The following is a 13,403-nucleotide window of genomic DNA, read 5'->3' on the forward strand; positions in this document are numbered from 1 at the left end:
CACTAAGGAGTCAGCAGACCGGATCACTCTTGGATCGCCGCCTGACCAGAACACCTACATCTGTAAGTCACACCCATTTCACCGCCTACCCACAAAACATCCCACCCTTCTCAACTCTCCACACCGGCGCTTGGAGCGGTTACATATATGTATGTATGTATGTATGTATGTATGTATGTATGTATGTATATATATATATATAGCAACTGTAAATACACACACACACATATTCCCGCTCACACGATGCGCGCGCGCGCAAATGCGCGGGCACACACGCTCGGCGCTTTTGTAAATAAACTTTTTATACTTTCCCGCTTGCCCGATAGCCCGCAATTGCAACCCCCATCCTCCCCCCCCCCCCCCCCCCGCTCACACGTCCGCAAGTTGCAGGACACCCGGCGGTCATGCTCTAAGCATGAGTGCACTCAGCGCGAGTGGGGCCGCAGCCTATACACTTATCACCCCTCCACCCGCACGCCTTTTAATTCAAACACCCACACCAGCATATCTGCTCACCCACACACCTCCCCCGCCCTCCTTACTAGACAACTGCATATTAGAACAACGCTGGGTTGTTCCCAACATTTGAACCAAACACAACCCTCTTCTATTGCACTGGACATTTTTACTCAATGCTTTCAATCAGTCTTTGTTTAGACATATGTGTTATTTATTAGTGTAATTTCTTGCTATTCTTAATTAACCACCCTAACCTGAGGATTAATATGGCTAATTGTGTACTTAATATTTATAAATAATACTACCTACTGTATTACGGATTTACATCCCGGGCAACGCCGGGTTTATCAGCTAGTGTAAAATAAAAGGCTGAATATTTATGCCCAGTTTTGCTTTTACTTTTGTTAGACTGCTATGTTTTAGTCATTTCTTTTACAACTAAGGTCTCTTGTTTAAGGCTAGGTGCCCAGTGCCTGCTGCAGTGCGCACTATGGCGTGCGCTGCAGGGACAAGAACCGCCCCTCAATGGGGCCCGGCCCACAACCTTGGCCGCTGCGTTGCGCGAGCAGATTTGTCTGAAGAAAGGAAAACTGTGTTCAGGACTTGCGACGGAGCTCAGCCAAGGGCTAACCTGCCGGGTGATGTCAGGGCCGCTCCCCCACCACTCCCCTGTCATGCCCCCCGTCTTTCCCCGTGCAGCTCACTGTAAACCGGGCATCACACTGGCACGTGCCGCCAGCCATGCAGCGCCGACACCAGGCCCTCAGCCTAAGGCTGTGGCCAGGCTGGGAGCAGCCACCCTGTGCTCGAGCGCCGTGACATCATGCGCTGTGCTTGACCGTGATTTTCCTGGGCAGCTAGTTGTGTGTGTATGGGGGCGTGTCGGGGGTCGCGGCCATGATGTTACGGAGCTGGTTCGCCCTCATTGGGTGAACCGCTCACGTGACGCGCCAGTGAGCGGCATAAACAAATTTGCTTGCCTCTGCAAGCAGCTGAGCGTCGTGCACTCATGGGTATGTGCAAGCACTCGCTCATGCGGGCCACACACATTGCCGCAATGTGTTTCATCGCGGCGCGTGCCCGTGCCTGCTCAGCATCACCCTGGCCGCAGCCTAATACGCAGTGAAGATGCTTCCCTGCGGTGGAGAAGAGATTAACATCTTTCCAAATGAATGGGATTACAATGCTCTCCACTGCAGGAAAGAGACTAGAGTCGCTAGAGGTAGTGAGCCAAAACATAACATACCTATATGCCAAGATACACACCAGAAAAATAATAGGACACCCACACGTATACAGACACACACACACAATGTGAAATTACTCAGGGACAAACATGCTGTAACTTCCGCCTTTACAGTAGCTGCATTGTTGAGTAACCTGTTTGCTCATGTGAGGACTTGGGTATAAAGCCCTGGGAGCTCTGGCAGATACTCCTATTACACTCTCACAGAAGTAACTTATCAACCAGAGACACACTATAGCTCTGTGCTACAACACAGCAGAGACAATGCTGCGGTCTGCGCTGCTTCTCGTAGGGCTGCTGAACACTCAGGTTCTGGGTAAGTCTATGAGCCCCACACCTCCTTATACAGCGAGGAATCAAAGGAGAAAGTCTGTTAGGACAAATCATGTATTGTAGAGGGTGATCTACATGAAAGTCTACGGGAGGAATCATTTCTTGTAAAGGGGGATCCCATAAAGGTCTATGGGGCCAAATAATTTAATGTAAAAGAAGATCTCATGAAAGTCTATGGCGTCAAATAATTCCAGTCGTTGTTGACTAATCATTTCTTGTAGAGGGAGATACAATGAAAGTCTATGGGGGGTCCTTTTCTGTAGTGAGGATATTAGCACTTGGGAGACTATTGATCATTTAGCTGAGCAGTGCGGTGCTACAGTTGGAGGGGGAGGGAGGCTTAGAGGTATGTGGGTCTCATTTTCTTTGGGACAGGATTTCCGTGTTCTGTGCAAATTATCAGGTATTTAATTGTTAATCTTTTGCCTCGTTCTTGTTCCCTATCTCTCTCCTCCCCCTCTCTCTTTTTTTTCTCCCGGTTTCCTTTGGGGCCTGAGCTTTAAGCCACACTGCTCACACTCTTTGGAATAGTCTGCCTTGTATAGTTCGAGAGGTCGCCTCTCTGGAAATCTATAAAAAGTCTCAAGACCTGCCTGTTTTCCCAGGCATTTAATTAACGAACCACAACCTGGCCGGCATTGAATAGCTACAGTATTGTCCCACCCTGTATTGTACCCTTACTTGTGCTTGGTCTCTTTTATAACCTTAAATGTTTTCTAATGGTTTCCTTTTTGTAACCGTGAAGTGCTTTGAGTGCCATTGGGAGAAAAGCTCTATATAAATAAAGTTATTTTTATTCCTCTCTCTCTCTGTGACAATGCCTATTGCAATGCAATTGCAATGATTATTGCATTGATAATGACAGTATAACCGGTTATTGTGAAGACATAAAGTCCTTCGATTTGATCTCAGGAATAGGAGATGATTTATAGTTAATAATGTTCAGTGACTATATTTTCTTAGTGTATGCTCTTGAGTGCAAGGTTTATACTTTCAGCAGGGATTGGATTCACATCACTCTTTATAAAAAGACAAAAACTGCCTTTACATTACCCAACACCATTACCAGGCAATGACAACTGATTAGTCAATCAGATTACCCCATTACTGCTCAGAAATATCAGGGGTTAGTCTTTCCGTGGCTTATCTTTCCTTCTTTTCTGACAGTTTTAATTCACTTATGTTTCTTACACCGCTTGCAGTGCACTTGGCACTGTGTATAGACAGGAATCTATAGTATCAGGGATATTTACACAGTTTTAAAGCTGCCCACAGTGATTACAACTCGCCTGAGACACAGGTAGAAATGTAACAAGATTATGCCTTATTTGTACATTGCACAGACAGCATATGCAGAGCTGAGGCAGCCATTATACGAAACTACCGGGAATAGATAAAGGGGTTATTCAATAAATTGTGATAGTGGTTATCAGGGCAGTGTTGCATGAAAACTCCCATTGACTCCAATTGTAGTTTCTGTGCCAAAGTAACCCAATCGGCACTATGTAAGTGTAATGAAAATCCCCAGAAGAGACCTGATCTGCAAGTAAAATATATCACTGTGATAGTTATGTAGAGCAGCAATGCGCAAAGTGGGGGGCGCGAGATTACCGGCGGGGGGCGTGGGATTTACAGAGGCCCCGCGCACTTCCCGAAGGCACTTAAATTAAGTGCCAGGGGAGCTGCAGGGCCTCTGTAACCCTACTTACCTTGATTCAGCCAGCATCTGGATACGCGTCACCATGGCAACGCGGTGTCAAATTACGCCATGGGGTCATGTGACGTCACGTTGCTATAGCAACGTGACGTCATGACGTCCAGATGCCGGGAATCAAGGTAAGAAGGAGGAGGGAGGGGGGCGAGAGGAGAGGAGGACATCCGGCAGGGGGGTGCAGGGGAAAAAAGTTTGTGCCCCCCTGATGTAGAGTACTTAATTACTTAAGGTGGTGGGTACAGGTAACAATATTAAAACGGCACTCTGAATAGGACTCATGGTCTGACATCTCCTTACAAGGATCACCAAATCTTCAGTATAAGTATTAAAAACATCTTAATTTTATTGGAAAACAGCTGCATAGAATGACGTTTCAAGCCTACAATGCACTTTTGTGGACATGTACTAGCAGCCGGTATACAGTAGTTTACGCTTTGTTCTCTATAGGAGAAAACATGGCTTTATATAGCATTATTGTCCTTTGAAGATATGTGATTTGGACACAAATATTGCGTGACCTTAAGTTAGGGTAAAGTCACATTAAGTCACTTGACACAGCTTTGGGGATCTGGGCCAAAGTATAGGTTTTGAAGTGAAAATAAGAAATGGTACTGTAATCTGTGTTCAGTTGTATTGTTTTGTAGCTAGGTCCCCTCTGGGTCCCCTTTCCCTTCCCCTTACCTCCGCTGGTGCGGGGGGAGATTGCAGAGCAGTGCGGGCGGTCTGGTGGGCGATCCAGTCACCGGAGGTATTGCGGCTCCCGTAGCAGGGCATCGCCATCTTGAATTCAATTGTGCATGAGCAAGATGCCGGGCATGTGCAGTGGTAGGAGCGCGAGGCGGTCATTAGGTATCAGGCTCAGAGGGGAACTACAAGCCCCAGCAGCCACTGGGGTTGCAGCTCGCAGGGTGCGAACTAGCCAATAGGACTGTAACATTCCCCCTGCAGGAATTAGATACCTTTCGTGTCCTCTGACATGTTAGTCAGTCAGAGCTGGGACGCCTTCAGGGTAGGGTGTGTGTGTGCGCAGGTGTCTGTGACACCTGCACTAGGCCAGAGACCCCATTAGGCCCCAGCTAGGCCCTGACTCCTCAGCTTGTGGTTGCTGCAGGGACAGGCCCATATATAGGAACCCTGCCCCTGTAGTACCAGAGTGAGGGACCCACTCTGCCCCTGGATCTGGGACCAGATACCTGCAACAAAGAGATATTGCATACGGTGGTACACTCCACACAGGACCCATCCAACGTAGAGGCGGAGGCTTCATAGAGGACATCTTGAATCCATGGATCCCATCATCGCTACGTCAGTACGCCCAGGTGTGGACGCAACCGGCAGGTACCCAAAAACACTATAGTGGGCAGCGCTGTACCACACATTGGGTGGGGTATTGACTTGGTGGACACCGGGTTGGTTGGGTGCCCAAGGGCCTCTAGGTACTGTGGTACGACCGTGTGTGGCGTGGTTGGTAGGCTGTATATCATATTCCTTTGCACCTAGTAAAACTGTTCTATTATACCACGTGTGCATTTCTTATGTGTCCTGTAACAGGGTCAATCTACACTATAGAATCCCGTGGAGGCGCTAACGAGTATCACTCAGGTGCACCCCAGGTTTCCAGCAGTGGAGACTCAGATCTTCTGTATACCAGCAGGTATTGCACCGCATCCAACACCGTAGCCACACATCTCCCAGGGGGTGGGGGAAAGTGCACTACAATTGGAGGCGCTGCTGAGATCTCAGACCTGGGGTGCCCTACTCAGCAGTCTAAGATTGTGGAACCCCCAGATTCACCATGTTTATGCCCACGCCGCAGCAGGTCCATGATTGGGCCTTAGAGCTCCAAAAACCTTAGTGACACGTGGTCATAGTGGGAGGAGTCCCCACCCTAACCTCCATGTTCACTGTCCGCGACCAAGTAAAAAGGTCCCCTGGCATGAGCCATGTTAGGATTATCAGCAGGAAGTATGACATCACTCGCCAAGAGAGTGTAGTGCTGCTAGCCACAGAGCAAGAAATATGCCCTGAAGGTGCCCCACAGGTGATATACCTGCCAGAGACATTACCACAAGGGTGCCCACTCATACCCTGGGCTAGCATTCCCTCAAACTACCCCATCCGGTGGAACCCTCCACAAGCGTTTCCCCACCAATCAAGGTCTCCCCCTCCCCTTACCATCTTGGAGAGTGGAAGACCATGAATGTGGCCACCAGCTCTCTGGCCAGACTGGAAGTATCCCTACCTCGGGTAATATTCACTTCAAATACCTTACATAGAACCACCAAGTGGGCCGGGAGTCCACCACAGTCACCTCCCCCTAGCCCACAGGCGAGAAGTTTTACACCAATCCCTAGCCCCAGGCATGGAACCGATAGTCGCTTAGCAAGTGGTGGCTAAGTACTGGACGTGACCCTACCGCAACTAGTGGAGGCCCTCACTATGTCTTCACAGTCACAAAATTACAGACAGCTCAAGGCCTTCTCTGGGATAGTGCCTACGCCCTTAGGAGAAGAAGGGTTTGAGACTTGGTTGGAACACGCTCTTCATGTGCTAGACGAGTGGTCGTGATCAAAGTCGTCAAGCGACACAGGCTGGTTGAGTGTCTGGTACGAATGCATCGGAACACAGAGGCAGAAGTTACTGCTCACGAGTTGATGGAACTACTGACCAAGTCCTACACAAGCAAAGATGATGAGGATGAGCGCATGGCTCAAGTCAGGGTTCTCCCCCAGATGTAGTAAGAGGAATTGTCTGCAGGCTCCAACTAACCCTGTGGATGCTTCTCTCTAAGAATATTATTTCGGCTGCAGAAGTGGACCAGTACCATTTCAAGCAACTGCTGAAGGGATCACATCCTTCCCACCCAATAGCCCTTGTGATACGGCCCACTTCAGCCTCCACAGTACCTCCCAGCTACATGAACTTAATGCGGCATGTCAGGAAGCACGAATTTCAGCTGCACTTCCATGCCCCTAAGACGACCAAAGAGCCCCTCAAGGGTGAACCCAAGGGAGCATCCACTCTGAAGGTTAAGGAACTCAATAGTACGGAGGAGGACTCCCAATAAAAGCCACCTGCCATCAAGTCCAAACCATCAGGGAGAGTATCTCCTACCTATAAGGCCCGCACTTCCCCCGGTGGCATCATTTGCTACAGCTGTGGGTGGGGGCCACTTCTCCAATGAATGGCCGAGGAAAAAAAAACTCAAACTAAGAATTTCCACCCCAACGTAATGATCTGCAGGGTTCACACCGCCGAAACCCCTGCCCCATTGGACGAAACCACTTCCCCGCCCCCCGATAACCCTCCTGAGCAAAACCCCAATGATGGAACCCCAGCATTGGATGCTTACATTCGGGTAGGACCAGCCGCTATCATACTTGTTCTCCTGTACGATGTCTATTCATCAGCATTGTTGGAAACTGGGTCTCAAGTGACAATCGTGTACAGAGGGTTCAATAACCAATACCTTTAACATCGCCCCTTGCAGTCAGCAGAGTATATGAAAGTGAGGGAGCTTAGCAATGAGGATTATCGCATTGAAGGGATAGTGAAGGTTCGGCTGAAGATACTTCAGCTGAACACAGGCAAATCACACCCTATGGATGTGGAGGCACTAGTATGCCCCGAGCACATCCCAATTACCCGATTATACTGGAAACTAACACATATATAGTGCTGGCAATAATCAGGGTCTACCTGAAAGAAGCCTGTGAACTGCCTCTGGATAGCCTAACCCTCCATCCCATTCTTTTGGAGGAGAATTGTGGCAGGACGGCCTGTAGCCAAGGTCAGGGAACAGTCCACATGTATAGTTTCAGGATAAATAAAAACGTTCAGTGGCTTTATTTCTCCACAGTAACATAACATGCGGGTACACTGTCCCTTTAACAAAATAAATCCTGCTCCACTTTGGGAGAAAAACTGACTAATAACACAGCAGACCTATCTAGTAGGCTGGCTGGCTAAACCAGAACCAAACCATAAGGGTACTTTAAGCAGTCAGTAAACAAATGAATAATCCTTACTTTAGTTGAAGTAGTCTTTGGTGAAATCCCTCTGGCTAAGGGCTCACGCAGCAGTGTGCTTCTCTCTCTCTCTCTCTCTCTCTGGCAGCTACTGCCAGTCACATGATCCTTTATCTACCTTGCTGGCTCTCAGGTGTCAGCTAAAGAGTTCTGATTTCCTAACTTCCACCTGAGTTAAAACTTATGAGTGCTGGATGAAGCACTCAGACATATGTCTCCCAGGCGTAACTGATAGGAGTTGACTTCACTCTGTCACATACCTCCCCTGTTTGTGTGTGGCTAGTGTCCCACACGGCTGAAGCCCGACCCTCCACTCCTTCCCTTGACAAAAAATCAGCATTTCCATGGTCCTTTCCAGGTCTATGCTGAATATCAAAAGAGAAGGGTTGGAGGGCAATATACCACCTGGTCAACCTTGGATTTGTGTCCTTCATGGTGTTTAACCACTTCAAGGGCGCATGGTCAGTGACCAGGGTGAAGTGTACTCCGGCGACATAATGTCTCAAGGCCTCAATTGCCCATTTTACAGCAAGGCACTCCTTCTCAATAACGGAATACCTCACTTCCCTTGGGAACAGCTTCCGGCTGATGAATAGTATGGGGTGTTCAACACCATCAAATTGCTGAGACAGCACTGCTCCCTGTCCTACCTCTAAGGCATCCGTCTGGATGATGAAGGGCTCTTTAAAATCTGGGCTCCGAAGAGCGGGGCCCTCTTGACAGGCACTTTTTTAGCATGTCAAAGGCGTCTTGGCACTCCCAAGACCATTTAACTTGGGTCGGGGCACTCTTTTTTGTCAGATCTTTTAGGGGTGCAGATATTTCTGAAAAATTGGGGATAAACCGCCGGTAATACCCTGCTAACCCCAAAAGGGAGCGGACCTGTGTCTTTGTCTGTGGGGTGGGGACTTCCTTTATGGCGGCAACCTTGCTAGATAGTTGCTTTACTATCCCTCCCCCAAGTACTTTGTAGTGGATTTACCCAGGGCACATTTTTTGGGATTTGCAGTAAGCCCTGCTTCTCTTAAGGACATTAGGACTGCCCTTAACCTTTTTATATGAGACTGCCAGTGTCTGCTATAGATGACAATGTCATCCAAGTAGGCCGCGGCATAAGCCCTATAGGGTCGTAGTACCTTGTCCATTAACCTTTGGAACGTGGCTGGAGCCCCATGTAACCCAAATGGCATAGTGACGAATTGGTATAAACCGAGGGGTGGCGAAGGCAGTTTTGCATTTGGATTCTTCCGCTAGAGGTATCTGCCAATATCCTTTCGTGTGATCTAGGGTGGAGATATACTCTGCTTTACCAAGCGAATCAATCAATTCATCCACCCTAGGCATTGGATATGCATCAAATCTGGATAAAGCATTTACCTTTCGCAGATCCACGCAAAACATCACCTTCCCATCTGGTTTAGGGACCAACACGATAGGGCTACACCATTCGCTGTGGGACTCCTCGATCACGCCCAATTCCAACATGTCTATTATCTCCCTCTCTACCAGGTCTTGTCGGCCCTCTGGCAATCTATAGGGACGGGACCGTACTTTTACGCCAGGTTCTGTCTCAATCCTATGGGACACTAAATCAGTCTGCCCTGGCAGCTCAGAAAAAACATCTGGGAACTTGTCACATACATCAAGTAGGTCTGACCTTTGTTCCGTTGTTAACTGCTCTCCCATGGGAACCTGATGGTCAGTGTACGTACTACCCTTTGGAAGCTTTGGACCCAAATCCGTCTCTCCTTCCCGAGGGTGAATGAACAGCGATCTCATCGTTTTCTAGGTTTTCAGGAGGTTCACGTGGTAGATTTGTTTACCCTTCCTGGACCCTGGTTGAGAGATCTCATAGTTCACCTCCCCGGTGCGGCGGAGAACTTGGAAAGGACCCTGCCACTTCGCAAGGAGTTTACTCTCTGATGTCGGTAGTAGTAGCATCACTTGGTCCCCAGGTTGGAAGACCCTCAAGCGAGGATTTTGGTTGTACTGCCTCTCTTGACGTTCTTTAGCAGATTTGAGGTTTTCCTTAGCAAACCGACCTATCATGTCTAGTCGGTTTCTAAGGTCTATGACATACTGAAGGGTATTCTTGGAGGGGGAAGGCTCCTCCTCCCAGGATTCCTTCAGTAGGTCGAGAATACCCCGAGGTTGGCGTCCATATAGGAGCTCAAATGGGGAGAAGCCTGTGGATGATTGGGGAACTTCTCGTACCGCAAACAACAGGAAAGGGAGAAGTTCATCCCAAGCTCGCTTTTCAGTGTCCAAAAACTTCCTAAGCATAGTTTTTAAAGTACGGTTAAACCTCTCTACCATTCCATCAGTCTGAGGATGGTAGACCGAGGTCCGGACGGATTTTACCTCCAATAACTTCAGGACATCCTGCATTAACTTTGCCATGAAATTTGTTCCCTGGTCAGTTAACATTACTTGTGGAAGTCCTACCCTAGAAAACAGTTCAAACAGCCTGTGAGTAACCTGTTTAGCAGTGGCTGATCTCAGAGGGAAGGCCTCAGGATACCTGGTGGCATAATCAACAACAACGAGTATAAATTTATGTCCCTTCGCAGAGGGTTCTAAAGATTCGACCAGATCTACCCCAATTCTCTCGAATGGGACGGCTACCAAGGGCAGAGGAACCAAAGGAGCCGGCTTCTGTCCTTTTTGGCTAGTTAACTGGCATTCAGGACATGTCTCACATAGTTTCATGATGTCACGATGTATGCCTGGCCAGTAAAAACGGGACGAGATGCGGTCCGTGGTCTTATCTCTGCCCAAATGACCACCCCATGGGAGAGTATTGGCTAGGGTAAACACTGTTTTAATCAACCCTTTAGGGACTAGCATCTGTCGAATGACCTCCCCTGTTTGTGTAACCTTATTCACATGATATAGTATGTCATTCAACAGTTCAAAATGTGGAAACACTTTTACACCTTGTTCATCTATTATCTTGTTGTTGACCTGTACCACCTTCTCATATTGTCTAGCCAGAGCTGGGTCCTCCCTCTGCCTCTGACGGAAGTCAGGAAGATCCAGGTCTGGCAACACTCCCGTATCTATCTGTTCCCCACCCTGGTCATCCCCGGCCATGACCTGCAGTCCTTTGGGCTGACTAATGTTACCAAAAGTCCCAGCCTTTCTTAACCAGTCCTCTTTTTCCACACGTCTCTGTTTATGTGTCTTTGGGACATGGTGTCTATGGGGGAAAATCTCTGGGGAAAAAGGGAACAAGTCTCTGGGCTTCTCCGGTACCAGAGAAGTAGGCTCCGTAGGAGTGGGGGCCAACAATGTTTCGAGGTAGGGCCAGTCTTGGCCAAGTAGAACAGGAGCAGGTAGCCAGGGAGCAACTCCCACTAGTAGGCTAGCCTCTTGATCCTGGATACGCAGTGTAACGTTCGCCGTCGGGTATCTCTTTGTATCCCCATGGATACACTCGATATTCCAAGGAGAGTCATAAGATAGTCTATTGCTTGGAATTAGGCCCTCTAGGATCAGGGTTTTTCCAGAGCCCGAGTCCAGCATGGCGTTTACTTTTGTCCCCTCCAGAGATGCTGGGACTAACCACGGATTGTGGTCCCCTCGGAGACAAGCTGTGGCAGTGGTTCTGCCATATGAACAGTCCATTTCCTCATCTCCTGAGTCCGCAAACTCGGTCATCCGCGGAAGCTCTCGACGGGGCTCGGTGTTTGGACCTCTCCGCTGTTGGATGGGGTTCTCCCTTCTGGTTGGTGGGGTTATCCTCTCCACCGGGTGGGTGACAGGAGTCCAGGTTCTCGGGGAATACTGTGGGTGGCGGCCTCCCTTGAGTGATCCAGTGGCCTCGGACCCAGGCTGGGCGTCTCTGCGGGAGTTTGTACCAGGAACCCTCCAAGATGGGAAAGGGTCTTCCGATCGGGTTGACTGGATCTCCCGAGCTGGCGGGTTGTAGATCCCTCGATTGTCTGCTCTCCTGCCTCTAGTATCACCGGAAGCAACTGGTGTTTGCACCGGCCGTTCCCAGCTATCCTGTTGGGTGTCGTCGCCCAGGAAGTTTTCCACCAAGCGGACCGCTGAATCCAGGGAAAATGCAGGGTGTCTTTTTACCCCGGAGCGGGAGGAGGGAGGCAGTATCTGTATGAACTGCTCGAGCACAAACTGTTCAAGGATCTCTGCTTTGTCATGTTTTTCCGGTTGTATCCACCTGGCACATAAGTCTACTAAGCTGTGGGCTACGACCCGGGGTCTGTCTCGGTTTGTATATTTGACTGTCCGGAACCGCTGTCGGTAGGTCTCTGGCGTGAGGCCTAGGCGATCCAGAATAGCAGCCTTTAGTTTCTGATAGTCCATGGCCTCATCCGGGGGAAGAGCCTGGTAGGCTGCCTGAGCTTCCCCTATGAGGAGTGGAGCCAGAGTCGTTACCCAGCGATCAACTGTCCAGCCGTGGGCCGTGGCTACCCTTTCAAAAGTGAGGAGAAATGCCTCTGGGTCTTCGTTTGGCTTCATTTTAGGCAGCATCACCGGTGGGTTATTTGGAATCCCTGGTCTGCCTGGGGTTGGGCCTTTGACCAGCAGTTGGAGTAGCTTTTCCTCTCGCCGGGCCTGTTGCTCATCTTGCTGGGCTTGTCGCTCAGCTTGCTGGGCTTGTCGCTCATCTTGCTGGGCTAGTCGCTCTGCTTGCTTCTCTGCTAGCTAGAGCTGTTGCTCAAGGAACTGAGAAAAAAATGTCTCCATTTTTTTTTTGTGTGTCCCTTCAGATACAAGGGACGTCTGACGTCCCACTTCTGACACCACCTGTGGCAGGACGGCCTGTAGCCGAGGTCAGGGAACAGTCCACACGTATAGTTTCAGGATAAATAAAAACGTTCAGTGGCTTTATTTCTCCACAGTAACATAACATGCGGGTACACTGTCCCTTTAACAAAATAAATCCTGCCACACTTTGGGAGAAAAACTGACTAATAACACAGCAGACCTATCTAGCAGGCTGGCTGGCTAAACCAGAACCAAACCATAAGGGTACTTTAAGCAGTCAGTAAACAAATGAATAATCCTTACTTTAGTTGAAGTAGTCTTTGGTGAAATCCCTCTGGCTAAGGGCTCACGCAGCAGTGTGCTTCTCTCTCTCTCTCTCTCTCTGGCAGCTACTGCCAGTCACATGATCCTTTATCTACCTTGCTGGCTCTCAGGTGTCAGCTAAAGAGTTCTGATTTCCTAACTTCCACCTTAGTTAACCCTTATGAGTGCTGGATGAAGCACTCAGACATATGTCTCCCAGGCGTAACTGATAGGAGTTGACTTCACTCTGTCACAAGTATTGCAAGATATCTGCCCTAGACCGTCATGGAGATCTCTTCAATCTGCAAGCAGGGCTAACAGAGATTCCACCAGGGGAGTGAAGCGCATGGCCACATTGTGCTGCTACCCCAACTGAGACGAGGCTGACCACCTCTTTTCTCTGGAAAGCATGCCAGAGGAAAATGCCCAGCGAGGCTACAAGCTGATACCAGAAGTGCGGGAATGAACTTCCAAGATTCCTGGACAAATGAAAGTGTTCGTCAAAAATATCTCTCCATACTCCATGGCCTTCGATCAAGGATGATGATTGGGCCACATATATCCCGTCACCCCAGTGGAAACGATG

General features: G+C 49.1%; 1 protein-coding gene across 5 annotated transcripts in view; it reads left to right on the forward strand.

Moving 5' to 3' along the window:
* The first annotated feature begins 1,873 nt into the window (after positions 1-1,873).
* The window catches only part of LOC142495794 (zinc metalloproteinase-disintegrin-like VMP-III), a 240,258-nt gene continuing 228,728 nt past the window's right edge, over positions 1,874-13,403 (forward strand). For 3 of the 5 annotated variants that reach the window (XR_012801815.1, XM_075601761.1, XM_075601763.1), the window contains exon 1: positions 1,877-2,021. Coding sequence is in view for 3 of the 5 variants with exons in the window: in XM_075601761.1 (XP_075457876.1) it covers positions 1,970-2,021 (52 nt within the window). In the remaining 2 variants the exon portion in view is untranslated. Of the gene's footprint in view, positions 2,022-13,403 lie in introns of all 5 variants that reach the window. The other 2 variants (XM_075601762.1, XM_075601765.1) reach the window with 2 other exon arrangements.

Source organism: Ascaphus truei, chromosome 5 (assembly GCF_040206685.1).
Source record: "Ascaphus truei isolate aAscTru1 chromosome 5, aAscTru1.hap1, whole genome shotgun sequence".
Taxonomy (NCBI): Eukaryota; Metazoa; Chordata; class Amphibia; order Anura; family Ascaphidae; genus Ascaphus; species Ascaphus truei.